Source organism: Takifugu flavidus, chromosome 11 (genome assembly GCF_003711565.1).
Source record: "Takifugu flavidus isolate HTHZ2018 chromosome 11, ASM371156v2, whole genome shotgun sequence".
In the NCBI taxonomy this organism is placed as follows: Eukaryota; Metazoa; Chordata; class Actinopteri; order Tetraodontiformes; family Tetraodontidae; genus Takifugu; species Takifugu flavidus.
Genome location: NC_079530.1, coordinates 10,607,555 through 10,623,238, shown reverse-complemented (window position 1 = coordinate 10,623,238; position 15,684 = coordinate 10,607,555). Strand labels below are relative to the sequence as shown.

General features: G+C 43.3%; 3 protein-coding genes across 6 annotated transcripts; 2 read left to right on the top strand and 1 right to left on the bottom strand.

Moving 5' to 3' along the window:
- The first annotated feature begins 1,979 nt into the window (after positions 1-1,979).
- polh (polymerase (DNA directed), eta) lies at positions 1,980-5,734 on the top strand. Of its 4 annotated transcripts, none has more exons than XM_057047537.1 (10): positions 1,980-2,249; positions 2,684-2,818; positions 2,902-3,134; positions 3,210-3,388; positions 3,688-3,791; positions 3,900-4,019; positions 4,111-4,234; positions 4,360-4,425; positions 4,539-4,711; positions 4,776-5,734. In XM_057047537.1, the coding sequence occupies exons 1-10, from the start codon at positions 2,113-2,115 to the stop codon at positions 5,644-5,646; spliced, it is 2,142 nt and encodes a 713-aa protein (XP_056903517.1). In that variant the 5' UTR covers positions 1,980-2,112; the 3' UTR covers positions 5,647-5,734. The 4 variants fall into 4 exon arrangements, with proteins under 4 accessions (XP_056903517.1, XP_056903519.1, XP_056903520.1 ...); XM_057047539.1 differs by having other exon boundaries at positions 1,991-2,249; positions 2,684-2,783; XM_057047540.1 differs by having other exon boundaries at positions 2,141-2,281; positions 2,684-2,783.
- Positions 5,733-12,032, bottom strand: gtpbp2a (GTP binding protein 2a). The gene is made up of 12 exons (XM_057047541.1): positions 11,614-12,032; positions 10,806-10,832; positions 10,541-10,725; positions 10,354-10,462; positions 10,078-10,275; positions 9,820-9,994; positions 8,176-8,395; positions 7,957-8,092; positions 7,826-7,884; positions 7,580-7,751; positions 7,327-7,491; positions 5,733-7,241 (listed from the first exon to the last, which is right to left on the bottom strand). The coding sequence occupies exons 1-12, from the start codon at positions 11,809-11,811 to the stop codon at positions 7,068-7,070; spliced, it is 1,818 nt and encodes a 605-aa protein (XP_056903521.1). The 5' UTR covers positions 11,812-12,032; the 3' UTR covers positions 5,733-7,067.
- A 1,172-nt stretch (positions 12,033-13,204) lies between these two features.
- LOC130533830 (otoraplin-like) lies at positions 13,205-15,364 on the top strand. The gene is made up of 4 exons (XM_057047542.1): positions 13,205-13,424; positions 13,534-13,673; positions 14,585-14,695; positions 14,797-15,364. The coding sequence occupies exons 1-4, from the start codon at positions 13,220-13,222 to the stop codon at positions 14,818-14,820; spliced, it is 480 nt and encodes a 159-aa protein (XP_056903522.1). The 5' UTR covers positions 13,205-13,219; the 3' UTR covers positions 14,821-15,364.
- The last annotated feature ends 320 nt before the right edge of the window (positions 15,365-15,684 follow it).

Sequence of the window (15,684 nt, the reverse complement as noted above, 5' to 3'; positions counted from 1 at the left end):
TTTTACCTCTTGTGACTGACACATGGAAATATGTTCCATCATCACTTCCTCCATTAATCTCCACAATACACCAGAAATCTGTGTCTCCCTCTCTCACATCTTTTATGGTCACAGTAAAGACTTTTTTCTCTCTGTCATCAGAGATCAAAAACCTTCCTGAACTCTGCCAGTTTGTCTTAACTGCATATGAGCAGGAGTTGTAAGAATATCCTTGACACAAGTATTTCACATGGCTGGTGTATTTTGGGTGGTACAGACATGGAATTGAGACGGAATCTCCAGCTTTCACTGACACTCTAGTGACTGTAGTGACGCTGTAAACTCCTGCAACGAGACCAAATGCATGAGTTGGACATCTTGTAGTAAAGATTCAAACAAGTGTAAATAGAAAGCCACCCAGTGACTGACCTGTGAGTCCAGTGAGGAGGAGAGAAATGCTGAGGTGAAGAGCCATGTCGCTGCAGTAACCACAATAAGACCAACAGATGGCACGGCCGTCTATTTAATTAGTTTCCACTTCCTGATTTTTTTTTAAAGAAAAATGCATTTACTCAGGAAACAGTAGCTCCCTTAGGTCAGACAAAATATAATAATGGTGTCATAATAGTGGGGTTTTTTTCACATGGTGCCTTGAGTCTTCTTTGACTGAGTGATGCTTAAATATTATTGCTGCCTGTGCTGAAATTAACATCAGAAAATCATAGGAAGGCTCTATGTTGGCATCGCCCTGTGAGAAAGCAACATATCTAAGTTTTATTATACAACTTCCTCTTTTTCTCCTTTTCTTTTACTTCCCTTTAATTTGTCAAAGCTACTTCACAGTTTCAGTTAAGGAAGAAAAAAAGGCGGTGATTTCAAGAAAATGAAACTTACGCTTCCAATATGTGTAAGATTACAGTTATTTTAATGTGTATAAATGTGTCAAGAATACTTGAGTCACCAGCTGGAAACTTTTCTACCTGACAAGTGTGTTGATAGTTCATGTTATCGTGTCGTACAAATTTCATACACATACAAAAAGCTACATTTCACAAGCTGATTTGCAACTTGGCCACGTAAAACAAATCCATCACTGAATCTGTCAGAGAATTCAAATATAACCAGCTACCTTGCAGGACATTAACCTTTAAAAATCTGAGTTAGATCTGAGATATGGCGCTCAACTACAATCCTCTCCTCTCCTCTCCTCTCCTCTCTCTCCTCTCCTCTCCTCTCCTCCCTCCTCTCCTCTCCTCTCCTCTCCTCTCCTCTCAGGAAACTTACTATCATGGCAACTGTAGTAATAATCCAGGACTGCACGTTTGTCAACAACGTTTTTGTTCAAACATTTTGGGCTTAGCAGGTTTTTTTTATACAGTTCGAGGAGGCTTTATCTTGTTAATCTAATTTTGACTTAATTAGTTAGATCTGAGATATGGCGCTCACTACAAAAATACACCCTCCCTCCTCCTCCTCTCCTCTCCTCCTCTCTCCTCTCCTCTCCTCCCTCCTCTCCTCTCTCCTCTCCTCTCCTCTCCTCTCCTCTTCTCTCCTCTCCAGGAAACTTATATCATGGCAACTGTAGTAATAATCCAAGGACTGCACGTTTGTCAACAACGTTTTTGTTCAAACATTTTGGGCTTAGCAGGTTTTTTTATTACAGTTCGTGGAGGCTTTATCTTGTTAATCTAATTTTGACTTAAATTAGTTAGATCAATGCCTACAAACTAAAAAAGTAAAACAACACCAGCATGAATGATTACTATTTCATTCCAATCACTCCCAATTAATATGTCTAATGATTACATATTACACAAGATATGTATCACGGAATTAATTGCCTTTGTACAAACATATTGTGTCCAATAATTTTTCTCATAATCAAGGAGAATTTTAATAATAAAATAACGACTTGTCTTTCGTCTTTTATTATTGTTTGTGTTCGTGTGTCAGAGCTTGTTTTTTCCGGTTTTGCTGCGTCGACTTTTGATGACGTTGTTTTTACGCGGTTGAATTACGCATTTACAACGCGACAACAAGGGTCCGAGGCGGATTTCGGCCCCCGGTTTTATTTTATTCTCATTCAGCCAGTAACTCGTATGCCCTTTGCATTCCCCTGTGTCTCTTTTTCGGATGGAGTATGGAAAGGAAAGAGTTGTGGCGTTAGTGGACATGGACTGCTTTTACGTTCAGGTGGAACAGAGGCTCAATCCCGCTTTGAAAAACACTCCATGTGTTGTGGCTCAATACAAGACATGGAAAGGCGGCGGGTGAGTCTCTGAGGCGAAGATATCTTGACTGGGTGGGTTTTATAAAGCAAGTCCCGGGGTTTTTGTAAGTCTTTCTTGGGACAGCATCGCAGCTGAATCCAGCACATAGAGCCGTACAGGTGATCACGGTACACCGTTAGTAAGCAGCCTGGTTGGAGTAAGACATATCACATATCCAACAGGACTCGAAGGTTTTAGTCCAAACAGTCCGATTGTCTCTGCAGTACACTTTGGTTTTTACCCTCTGATGCCGAAAATTTACAACAGATCTGCTCAGACTCACCTCCCAGATTACTCAAATAATATAACACTTATTTAAAATATGTATTTGGTTTTACTATTTACGAATTATTCTAGTGCTGGTTAAAAAAAAAAAAGGGGGGGGGGTGGCTGGGATAGTTTAAACTGGTTTGTAACATACTCTTTCTCCACAGAATTATAGCTGTGAGCTACGAGGCCAGGGCCCACGGTGTCACCAGAAACATGTGGGTGGATGACGCAAAGAAACTGTGCCCTGATCTGCAAGTGGCGCGGGTACGTGAGTCTCACGGCAAGGCTGATCTCACCTTGTAAGTGCTGCTGTACAGGGAGGCTGTTACAATTGTTTCTTACTTGGGATCTTACAGAATCGTTAACCTTGTCCCCATTTTAGCTACAGAGAGGCAAGCGTGGAGGTGATCGAGGTGATGTCTCGCTTTGCTGTGATCGAAAGGGCCAGCATCGACGAGGCCTACATGGACCTGACAGCCGCTGTCCAGCAACGGCTGAAAAACCTGAACGATTCACCAATTGATGCTCATCTGCTAAAAGCGACGTACATTCAGGGGTACCCCCAAACCCCCCCAGAGCGGCCGGCAGCTGCGGAAGATGTTGCTTTTGATAAAGGTATTCTGAAACCAACGTTGGGATACGCTGCTGATTAAAAGGAACTAATATTTCTCCTTGCAATGTCATGCTTAGAGGAGCAGAGATCTCGAGGTGTTCAGCAGTGGCTGGCGATGTTGCCCCTCCCCGCGGTGGGAGAGCAGAGCTCTGCAGAGCTGCAGCTGACCGTAGGAGCGCTCATTGTGGAAGAAATGCGGGCGGCCGTGGAAAAACACACAGGGTTCCAGTGTTCGGCTGGAATATCGCATAATAAAGTAGGAATATCTCTAGCTTTACTCTCACCAACACAACAGTTAATCCCTCCGAATCAAAAACCATCCTATTGTTGTCAGTAAATGCCCTCGAGAAAAGTTAGAGGCAAATATTTTAATTTAAGGTAAAAAATTAATTAATTTTCCCCTTTAACCTTGTGTTATACATAGTTTACGCCATCTTTGACTCGGTTGAGGAGACGGCTTGATCTGAAAACTATATAATTTGCTTAAATAGCTTGTGTGAACCTCAAGCAGATTTTGTGTTACTATGGCGATACATTCTTGTCTGTTTGCACCAGGTGTTGGCTAAACTAGCCTGTGGCCTGAACAAACCTAACCGTCAAACCCTTCTGCCTTTGGATTCAGTCGGGGACCTTTTTAGCTCACTACCCGTAGGCAAGATGTGAGTTCGATGTCACGGTCCATTAGTCTTCACAAACACACACTAGAATTTGGACATATGGACAGAATATAAGCTAACCGTACACTGTTGCTTATTTAATTCATGCAGACGTAACCTCGGCGGTAAGCTGGGCGCCTCCATTACAGAAACCCTGGGAGTAGAGAACATGGGGGAGCTGACCCGCTTCTCCCTGGCCCAGTTGGGACAGCACTTTGGTGAAAAGACAGGGTAAGGCAGGAGATGTGCTGTAGATATTTGGAGAGGTAGGATAAATTTGCAGGTAAATTTATACCTCCCCATGAATGGCCCTGTGTTGCAGCCAGTGGCTCTACGATTTATGCAGAGGCATTGACTTTGAAGCGGTGAAGCCCCGGCAACTTCCCAAGTCCATTGGCTGTAGTAAGAACTTCCCAGGAAAAACCTCGCTGGCCACAAAGGAGCAGGTACCGACCAGTGGGTTGTCGTACATTCACTGGGAAACTCAAATGGAAATGTGGTCCACGTGTTCCCTTTAGTCTCATCAGATGTAACATGAAGACATGTTTCTGTTTGTGAAACCTCTGTGTAGGTACAGTATTGGCTTCATCAACTGGCACTGGAGCTGGAGGAGCGGCTGACCAAAGACCGAGAAGTGGTGAGGACAAAAACTGGTTTTGGCTACTTTGTTGTCAGCACTAAATCAATTCCATTGATACTTTCGGTACACAGCTTGGTTTCACATCGGTTCTTGTTGCTTCTCCTCGCCAGAATGGACGAGTTGCCAAGATGTTGACTGTCGGCGTACGTCAGCTCGGGGACAAGAGAGCAAACAGCTTCTCCCGCTGCTGCGCTTTAGTGCGCTATGAAGCACCCAAACTAGCCACGGACAGCTTCGCCATCATCAGGAGTCTCAACACAGCTGGACCGCACCAGGAAACATGGTAATTTATTGTAAATCCCCATAAATAACTTCTGTGTGATTCTTAACACTCATTTTTCTTCCAGGACTCCACCCTTGGCAATGTTGCACCTTTCAGCGAGCAAGTTTAGTGACGCTCCGTCCGCAGGCGGGATTGCTGGCTTCCTTTCCAGTGATGTCACAACCCAGAACGTTTCCTCCGCCAGACCCTCTTCCATGCAGTCCCACACCACCTCGAAAAGGGATTCCTCGGGCAAACAACCCGGCACCATCCAGTCCTTCTTTCAAAAGGCATCAGACAACAGAAAGCTACTTCAGAAAGACCAAGACATCAAAACTCTCACCTCGTCCAATCAGAGACCCGGTTCAACTGATTTTCAGTCGGAGCCAGACAGTTCCCTGGTTTCGGCCAACGCACCTAATATTCTCCCTGGAACTGAATCAGCATCCCTCAGTTCAGGCTTTTCATCTTTCTTCCAGAAGACCATTGAAAAGAGCGCACAAGCCCCTAAACCACACGGTCCTGATATGGAAGTCTGTAAAGACGCTGTGGCGGTCGCAACCCTTAACTCAAAGCTTGAAAATGTTCCGTCACCAGACGAGGAACTCGGAACAAACGCGGACATCGATGCAGACGTCAGTGCCTTTGCCCCCAGTGTCTCCAGCGAAGACCTGGTAAGCTGCGAACGTTGTGGCCAGGAGGTGTCGGTCTGGGAAATGCCTGAACACAATGACTATCACTTCGCCCTGGACCTCCAGAACTCTCTGACTTCCCCAGTGCATTCAGCAGCGCTCGCGGTCTCTTCTCCTCCGACTCCTCACAGAGGAGCCACGGGCGCTGCTCAGTCCTGCCAACGCAAAACCAAATCCAAGGCTCAGCCAGGACCCCAGCCAAAAAGGCAGCGCTCCCAGGGTGGAGGACTGGGAACGCTGGATTCTTTTTTTAAGAAGAGCTGAAAAAACTGCATTTTATGATCGTAAACCACAATCATGCAAAATCAAATTACATAAATACTTGCATTTTTCAGCTACTTGCAAATGGAAAGATTTTCTCTCTTTTTTATTTATGCACATAATACACAAACTGATTCTGTACATAAATATTGCATCTCCCTCATAGAATGTCTGAATATCATTGTGATTGAAAGAAAAAGATCAAGGCAGAAACAGTTGAAAAGTGTAAAATCTATAAAACAGCCAAAGGCAAAGATGTGTGTAGTTAGTAACCAAGTATAGTAACTGCAGTGAACACAGACTGTATGGGTGAACAGGAAAAAATCATTTTCAAACATCTCATCTCATCATGTGAAATGAGCCCCTAAACCAAGACTGTTTAATAGCAAAGCACCACTTTTTTCTTTTGTCAAAACTTTGGAGTGTAATGGAATGCTACGCTAACAGTAGCAGCCCCAGGCACTGTGTTAAAAGCATTTCAAGTCAGTGACCTCTTCACTCTTCCTATCCCTGACAAAAACAACAGCCTACTGAACGCTGCAGCATCGGGAAGAAGCTCGACATACTGCAGAATCCATAATAAATCGCCGTCTCCACCTCTTTGGTAGAAACGTCCCCGTCACTGTGTCCCTTAATACGTTCCCATACCATGATTCTGTGAGTGGAATGCTGACCTGAGCAACTAAAGCACTTAAAAAGTAGGCAGCAAGATCACAACACCCTTGCTGCTGTCCTGTGAGGCAATATTGTGAATAAAAAAAAGACTTTCCATCAACCTGTGATGTAACAATACCTGTTACGGTGATGGCCAGTGAGGATTAGTTTGGCATAAATCGTCTTACTCTGCATAAATTCTTTAATCTCTTAAATGCCCCTGACAGCAGCATAGCTCTGAGGTTTAGCTTGTATACCAGCTGTGCCTGAGAACCACGTGAAGCCGTTTCACCGGCTGATTGTTCTGACGAGGGTCTGATTACAGGATCAGATGATTATGTGTCAGTTAGGCACTCGGTTGATGACTCAGGAATGCTGATGTGAGCTGATGATGGACAACGTTTTGGGCGGTTCAGGCTGGAATTCTGATGCTCACGCATCATCAAAAGCCTCCTAAAGCAACACTGGTGTTCGTGTCAGTGCTCGTGTTTGTGTTGCTTTCATCAAAGGACTAATTCAGGAGTGCATTTGGTATAAAATCATTAGTAAGAAAGCGACTCGCACCTTGTAGAACTGTGTTGAAGGCTTCTAGTGTGTCGAATGATCACTTTGGTGCTGCTAAGAGGAAGTATTGAACTGAGCTATGAAAAAAACCTTCTCACATCTGAGCACCAGAAATCAGGTGGGTGCTTTAGAAACTAAAATCTTTGCTTGCAGCACCTTATTTCTGTCTTTGGGACGGTGTGGTCTGTTCTAAAATATAAATCTAGTTATCGTTCCTCATCCCTCATCTGATACTGGGTGATTGGCTGCAACATGGTAACATGGCCGATTCCTTTGGTTAAGCCCTCTCTGAAGAGCACCTTGGCCCCCACCTTCAGGTATTCTGGGTGCTTGATGAACTTAAAGAGCACCACGGCTTTCTCCCCGGTCCTCAGTTCCTCCTGTGTCAACCAGACAACACAAACGCAAGATTCAGAAGCAGAGGAACAGTCTCAGAGAAGCAATTGTAGCAAATGTGGTACCGACCGTGTCATACACAGCTTCCACCGTGGCCGTTTGTCTCACGTTGCGTATGTGCACGGTCACCTGGAAACCCTTGTGAAAGGTCTTTGCGTGAAAGAGCAGCACGATCTCGGCCTCAAACCTCCAGCAGATGGTGGGGTTCATCTCTGGGCTCACCATCACCATCCCCTGCAGGGGACAAACAGGCCGTACAAATGACGCGGAGGACAACCTCCCGATCTGGTGCAAATATTAGGAGACTCCAAACAGTCCCCACCTTGCGCAGCAGTGACCGGTCAAAGTTGCCCAGGGCAAGTGTTGCAGCCTGACCGGCCCTGAGCACCCGACACGCTGAGCGATTCCTTTGGATGCTCCCGATGGACAGCTTGTGGAACTGTCCAGAGTCGGTGGGCCCAACTACAAGAGGGTCCCCCTCACGACAAATACCACTACACATTTGGAGGGAATGATGGTCAACGGAAACCAAAGAAAAACAGTAAATGACATATTCTAACTCGATTACCTGTACAGAGTACCTCCCACTACTGTCCCCACGCCTGGCACTGAATAGATCTCATCCACCTATAATGGAAGGATATCAAAATCACATCTTTTTGACATTTATTTCTGCTTCATCTGCTGTTGGGGACCTGCCTGAAACTCGGTGAGCTGCTCCATGAGCTCCTCCTGCTCTTTACTGTTGCTGAGAGGAGGGATGACATTTAAGAAGACCTTCAGGAGGTCGAGGCTCTCTCCGGACACACTCGATAGGGTGAAAATAGGTGTGATGCTGTCAGGGGGAACACAATCCCGATTCAGGGCATGTGTCTTTGAATGTTCTAGGGATGTTAAAGTGGGACATAGATGTCATACTTGGGTGACTGGACGAACTGCTGCACCGCTGTGACGGCGTCGTCTTTACTGCCTATGACCATGGGCACCTTGTTGCAGCCTGGTTGCTTCAAGACACGTTCCAGCTGCCTAACAGTGCGCTCCACGGTGGCGCGAGTACAGAGGTCCACCTTGCTGATAACAATGAAGATGGGCACCTTCAGGGCCATGGCCAGGCCGAGGTGCTCCCTCGTCGTACCGGCTGGTGGCAGAAGAGGAGAGAAAGATTGATTTGAGTTTAGTCGGAGAATGTTTAGAAACTGTATCTTGCGGCAGCTCAGTCTGGCTCATAACGCAAAGATAAAGGACCCCTGCTGCTGTGGCCGAAGATAGCAGCACGGGTAGATGTTAATGTGAGTCCGAGGGTCCTCAGCCCATGTGTGCAGTAGTGATAAGACCAGGTAGAATTCACCATAATGTGTGACTGTTACTGTCATCAGGGAAAGAAGGTGATTCTGGTAATTATATCATTGTTATTGCTTTGGCCGTCCTGAATGCCAAGAACATGCTTATTTTGTGCTTTAAAGGCATGAACACAGGTCATGGAGATCCAATTTCTCCGTAAGCAATGCTTGCAGATTAAAAAGACCCACAACACATATTTACAGCTGCATCCAAACAGGTCCCCCCTTTAAAGAAACATTGGGTTAATAGCTGTGCTATTTTTAGCTCACCCAAGGCACTTTCTTATCTTAATTGGAGTCAACAAAATACTGAAGCAGATTATTCTTCATGCACGTCATCAACCGGTCCAGACCAACTCATAGATGAAACCTGAGACCATCGTGTCTCCCGCCCTGTTTCATAATTAAACATGTTCTTCTTGGGTTACAGACTGTATCTGTTACGGAGAACCAATCAGCCCGAAGTCTTGACCCCATTTGTCCCACTATGCTCTACTTTAAGGTCTAGAACTGATGTCTAAAGGCCTCGTGGATTGAATAGTAATTATGATGCACTGGGACACGTCAGGATGGCCACGCAGTCTGTGGAGCATGGGTTCAAGTCCCACTTCTGAAATACATTAAGCTTTTTTTTAACTGCGTAGTTGTGGACTTGTTAGAACAACTGACATTCAACTATTGCAATGGAATAAGAACTCACATTGCTAAAAAGTTGCCTTTTTTATTTCAAATGCATCTTTGTTGCTGCAGATGTTGAATGTTTAAAACATCACCAAAGTGGGATTTAAACCCTTAGTTTCAGATGATTGAAAGAACACGTCTTACACTGTTGGCCATCCTGACAGCCTGCAATAATGGATTGAGATGCCAAGAACTCGGCATCAAGTGCTCGTAACTTCTGGCAGCTGTGTTATGGTTTCAAAAGTACCATCAGTGGCTCAATGGGCTGTGACAGAAGGGGTGACATTCCAACTATTTTTAAACTAGCAGTGGCAGGTCAAGACGAAGGGTAAGTTGGTTGTGGCAGGCTGTTATATAACCTCAAATATCAAATGTCTTTTAAGTCTGGAGCCAGGCCTGGTTTACACACACACCCACACACACACACACACCACACACACACACCCACAAGCACTGCCATTCAAGGCACAAGAGAGACACCAGTATGCTGTAACTAATAGACACTGGTGATATTTTCTTAATTTAACCAATTAATACTCACCAATACCAGTATTTGCACTGACAACAAGCATGGCAAAATCTGGACAGTAGCTGGTAAGGCCAAAGATGGTGGTCTTCAAGTACTTGTGGTGACCTGCCAGATCTATGAATGTGATCATTTTAGAGGCACTCTCACAGATCTCCTCTGCTGTCCGAGATTCACTGTAATTGATGACCTACAGGAAGGAGCAAGAACCCAGGGATGTTACTGTTCCTGCACTTGTGTTAACTCAGCTCTATTCCTCCTGTATTTTCTCACTTCTCCTTTAGTGTTGAAACCAAGGATCTCGAAGCTGATGCTCGATGTGCGCCCAGTCTGGATTTCATGCAAATGTCTGAAGAGGTTGAGTCTCGCTCTTCCCCGTCCATTGTCCAGCTCACCTTGTGTCAAAACACCTAACAGAGTGGACTTGCCAGAGTCCACATTACCCAGGACAGCCACTCGCAGGTCCAGGAACTGGAGGGGGGAAAGAACACAGATGAAGAACAAAAGACATGCCTGGAAGGGGAACATATTAATAAGACTCTCACTAACCTGCTGGTCATCTGGCACTTTCCGTATGAGGACCTCAGCAATCTTACGAGACACATCAAAATCATAATCCACCTGCTGCTCTCTTAGAACAGTGATGTCGGCTCCAACTCTGTCCGCAATGACAGAAAACCAGTTTAAACAATTTAAAGACTGCTTCTACAACAGGCCTATCAGGCTCTGGACTTACTTCTTAGCCAGCAAGTGTAGTGTCTTCAGCGAGGCTCTCAACTCTTCGTCCGAGAGCCCGACCAGCATCCCATTGTCCTCGACACCTATTTGATAGACAGCTTCACCTCCACCTTCCTGCAATCGCCATTTCATTTGCGTCGCCAGATGCTCGAAACGGTACTGCGTAGGATTCACCAGCTTCAGCTTGAAAGGAGAACATCTTGTCAGGCGCCAGACAATTCAAATAAGCAGGCCTTTATAACTTTAGCAGCTGTTTAGCTTACCTTGTACTCTATATTTCCCTCTTCAGCCTAAGAGAGGAGGAGAGAAGAAGGGTAAATAGACAGAGACGGAACAGGAACCCTTATCAGCCTGCCCAACAGTGTGATAAGAGCTCATTGATTTCTCAAAGGTACAAAAATGTAGTATGGCCAGATGTGACACCTGTGCACTACTGGGAAAAACTGAGACGTTACATGTTTTTAAAAGAAAGATGTTTTGCACTTTAAACTGATATGGAACCAAGGTGAAACTTGGATGAGGACATTTAAAGCATACTAACATTTAGGGCTGTCTAGCACTGTTCTGGAGATATGTTGGGTCTTATTCCATTTTTATTACGCCTCCAGTAACTGTTTACAACAATCAACTCTCCAGATTTAGCTGGAAAAGTTGATAATCCCAACAATAAAGCTAGTATTCCTTGACTTTGACACCCCCTCCTCGTATTTATAAACACAGCTGTTCGTCCTCCGCTAGCTAGTCCATTAGCGTACTAGCCCGGGAGGTGAACTATGAGTTCCGTTCCTCATTTGGCTCTATTTTACGAAGGTACAGAGAACATTGTGAGAATGTAGCTGTCACAATGTTAAAATAGCTAATGCTGTTCCCCAACTTCGGCAAAAGCGGTTTACTTTAAAAAATAGCTACGTGTCACCATGAAGCCGGACCAATGAATGCAGCCTGGAGGACAGCAACGCCGGGATGCTATTACGGAATGTTACTATTACCAATTAAAGTCCCTTTTAGTATTAATGAGCTCTCATATGAGCTGCAAATACAATTTTAATCAGCTTCTCAATTAAGTCTTACCTCAGGAGGTAGGTATGGGGTGTTATTGCTTGGTTTGAAGTGACGAGAGAGGCGACTCTTGGACTTCTTGCTCTTTAAAGAAGCCTTTTTCGAGGGTGCCCCAGAGCCATTTCCCGACTTTCCGTTTGCTGTAGCACCTTGAGAGCCGGAGCCGTGTCCATTTCCTGAACAAAATAAGTCCAAAACCCGCGCATCCATCAGCTACTTTAGGACCGAATTTGACTTCTTGCCTCGCCACCACCTGGTTAAATCCAGCTATGACTTTGAACGTAATTCCCCCCCAAAGTCACTATTCATTTACTACTCTTCGGATTCAAAACGGGGTTAAAAAGAGGATTATAATAACAACAACTGCACAATAACAACAGTACCGTCCCAGAATGCAGTTTTGAGTTTGCAAGGGAGCCTACGTCAGCGCTGCGCACCACAATGAGTGTGGTTGTTTTTGTGACATTGACAACGCAGGCGGGCGGTTCCCTGTTCCACACCACTAGACTTTAAACTCCGCTCGCTGAGATCCACACAGGTTACTCACGCAAACGTCCTTTTTTCTTTTTTTTTTTTTTACAGCGCTTTGCATCAGCTCAAAAAGTGAAACTGTTGAAATACAGTTTATTGTTTTTTAAAAATAGAAAAAAAAAGAACTTGGAGAGAACAGATCTGCTCCGAGCAGGTGATTTCCGCACATATTGCGAGTTAAAGCCGTAGTATACATATATATATATATATATATATATATTATATATATATATATATATATATATATATACACATATACTGTATATAGGCAATAGAAATATAAAAAGGAAGTGGTTGTTCAAGTTTATATAACATCTAATCTACTTGATCTGTGGCTGCTCACAGAACCATCACAAAAATGTAATCAGCTCTTCCTTGGTACAATATCAACGTTTACTGAAAATGTAAATAAAATCCATTGATCACCATTTGAGTTATTTTGCTAAAAGGCAAATAATTACAGGCTGTGACATAAACCCCCTGGTGGATGTAATACAAGATTACAAAATGCTGCTGCAATGAACTTAAGGATGGTTTGTGCTTCAAAGCCATTTGACTGGTAGTAACAAAATAATAACACCGACGGCAACAGTGATATGAGAGATTTAAGCCAACAAATTGATAGAAAGGACTTTATGTGAACTTATTTGATTATTATTTATTTTCAGTTACTCCTGCACTGAAATATTGGTCTGACTGACTGAATATTTCACTTTTTAAATAAACCAAGAGATTAGCATGGAGTATGTAAAAGTAAATATTTTCCAGCATTACAGTATTAATACTCGATGCATCTTCAAGCACACACGTTTCCAAGAAATTATATTTAATGTTTAGCCTTACTTAAAAAGGCTGAGACTCAAATCTAAGATCGATATGAGTTTGCTCCCCCACAAATTTGTCTTATAGACAATATCAACCGTGAACCTGTTTTAAATATTAATTTTCACAAAGTTCCAGGAGCAAAGTTTGCAACGGTGTCCTTGGGGGAAAAAAAGAAAGGGTTAAGCAACTCCCCTGTAGGAAATACTTGTGATAAACTTTGGCATTTCTGAAACTCAGCACCGATTGGTCAGACAGGCCTGTGATGCAGGGGATCAGCCCATCTACTCAGGCTGAGAGGAAAAGTTTTGGGGATTTCATTTTTCCTATGTTCCAAAACACATTCACACCGCGCATGAGACATTGGCTGCTAAGTCTGCTCTGTATGGGGCTTCTGCACCAGGCTGCGAAGGCCATCCTGATGGATAAACTGGCAGATATCAAGCTTTGCAGCGATACAGGGTGCTCACGTAAGTCCAAGTATTAAAGAGTGGCGTATGTGCGTTGCAGTGATTAATGAATTTAGAATTATGTGCTAAAAGAAACAAATTTCAAGACACCATCTATGTTTTTTCTTAGATTCTCTGTCTATGGCTACAGCCTTGGGTGACTTCGTAGCGCCAGACTGCAGATTTATCAACATCAAAAGAGGCCAGACGGTTTATGTGTATTCTAAGCTCTTACCAGTGGAGGGCGCTGGAGTATTCTGGTCTGGGAGTGTATGTGCACGATTTTTTTTCTACGTCCTTCACTCTCAACGCCCGATCTGTACCCGGAACACTATCAGTTCCATATCACTTCTGCACATGCGCCGACCGATTTGCATGATCCCGGAACACAATCGGCTCCAGACCACTTCGGCGCATGCGTCAACTATTTTTGATTACGTTTCTATTTTTTTAATATTTGTATTACATTGGCGTCAACGTAAGGCTTTATGATGGACGCTATATGATATTTTAATGCACTTTCACTTAAGGTGTTTTCAACAATTTCGTTATTCACTATCACAAAAACAAAATATTTACAATTTAACAATAAAAGGGAAAGAAAAATTCATGTATCTCCGTCTCGCTTGTATAGATGTACTGATAAACGCAATATTAACATGCCATTTTATATTAGGCTTGGAAAAAACAAAGCGGTGCACGCCATGGGGCTTTTAGAGGAGGCGACTTTGCCCTGTATTTATATTTAATTATTAAACACTGCAACAAGAAAGCCATTTTTTTCTTGATTGATGAACATATTTTGATTTTTGTTCTGCTCTTTGTAGCACCTAACATGGATACACCGGCCAGCAAAATTAATTACACTTAAAATGGGCCATTAATTCCAAGTGCACGTACATAGACGCACTTTTTACCTTGTTGCATTCAGTATTTCTACTGTGGATGCTGACCGGCTGAAGCAAATTAATATATTAATACTGCAAATGCATGTAAATAATACATTTTATTAAACTAGTTGTACTAGCAGGTTGCTTTGATTATTGTATGTTGCATTGGATCAAAACTCTTTATTTGATCATTATCAGATCTATCTTTCAGACTCATAATTGAGACTTTAAATCAAAGATCTGGTTTAATACGATGCACATGTCACATGCACATGAGTCTTTGTTTTACAGGTTTACAGTGAGCGCTACGTGGACCAGATGGGCATCATTGGATATTTCCCTGCAAATGTGGTGAATGAGACGCACATTTTTGTTCCTGACACTATTAAAAGTCCCACGACTGTGAGTGCATTTGCTTCTGTTACTCCTAAAATCTGATATACATAACTTTTCTGCAGTAAGACTTGGATGTCAGCTTTAATGTGATTTTGCCTTTTTCCTAGGAGATGGACTTCTATTGTGATTGAGCCATCATCAAATGCCTGTTTTTCAGGTTTTAGTATTACTGACTCATTATAAACAAAAAGGAAGAGTCAGAGCTGTTAATCCCCCTTATATTCTATTTCACATGGTATGGAACTCCTATGTTGACAGTGTCCTGTCAGCTCTTTCTTTCTTACTTTTTTTGAGCAAAGCAGAATCTTTGCTCAAAAAACCTTTACCTCAATCTCACCAGTCGATTTTTTTGGAAAGATGGAAAGCTGTTTTCTGTGTTTTAGAACCTGAATCTGTGTGCAATTTAGAAATCTTTGAAAAATCCATTCATTCTAAAACAAATCATGAAGTTTTAACGCTGTAAAAGATTTCCACCACAGTATTAAGGCCACAGAGGCTTTTGTTTGATTGCACAGAGCAGTTATGATTCTGAAGCAGGGACAATTGGAGCTTTTCTGCTTCTTGTCAGACAAAATCCAGGCTATTGTTAAAGATAAAAGGTGTGTGAGCATTTACAATCTTTCAATGGATTGCTGTTTTAATTTGTGAGACATAAAGATATCCAACATTTGTCTACATTCTGTCCATCCTTTCCACATGTGTGTTAATCAGCCTGTTAGTAAACCCATCCTCCCCCGTTCCTGCTCGACGACAAGTCCTTCAGAGGCATGATTTGAATCTCTTTTTGAAAAATCAGCATCCTTGCCTCCTGCATAGCAACAGTAACCCAGATATTGTGCAGAATAAAACATTTTACCCAAATGGTCTAAAGAATGGAGTCGATCAGGTTCTGGAAGATCTCTCTCCACACTATAATCTAAAATCATCTCACAAAGACGTCTGCGTGACTGCTGCATTCATTGATCAGCGAGGTCACCACAAAGAGCTCATTTTCC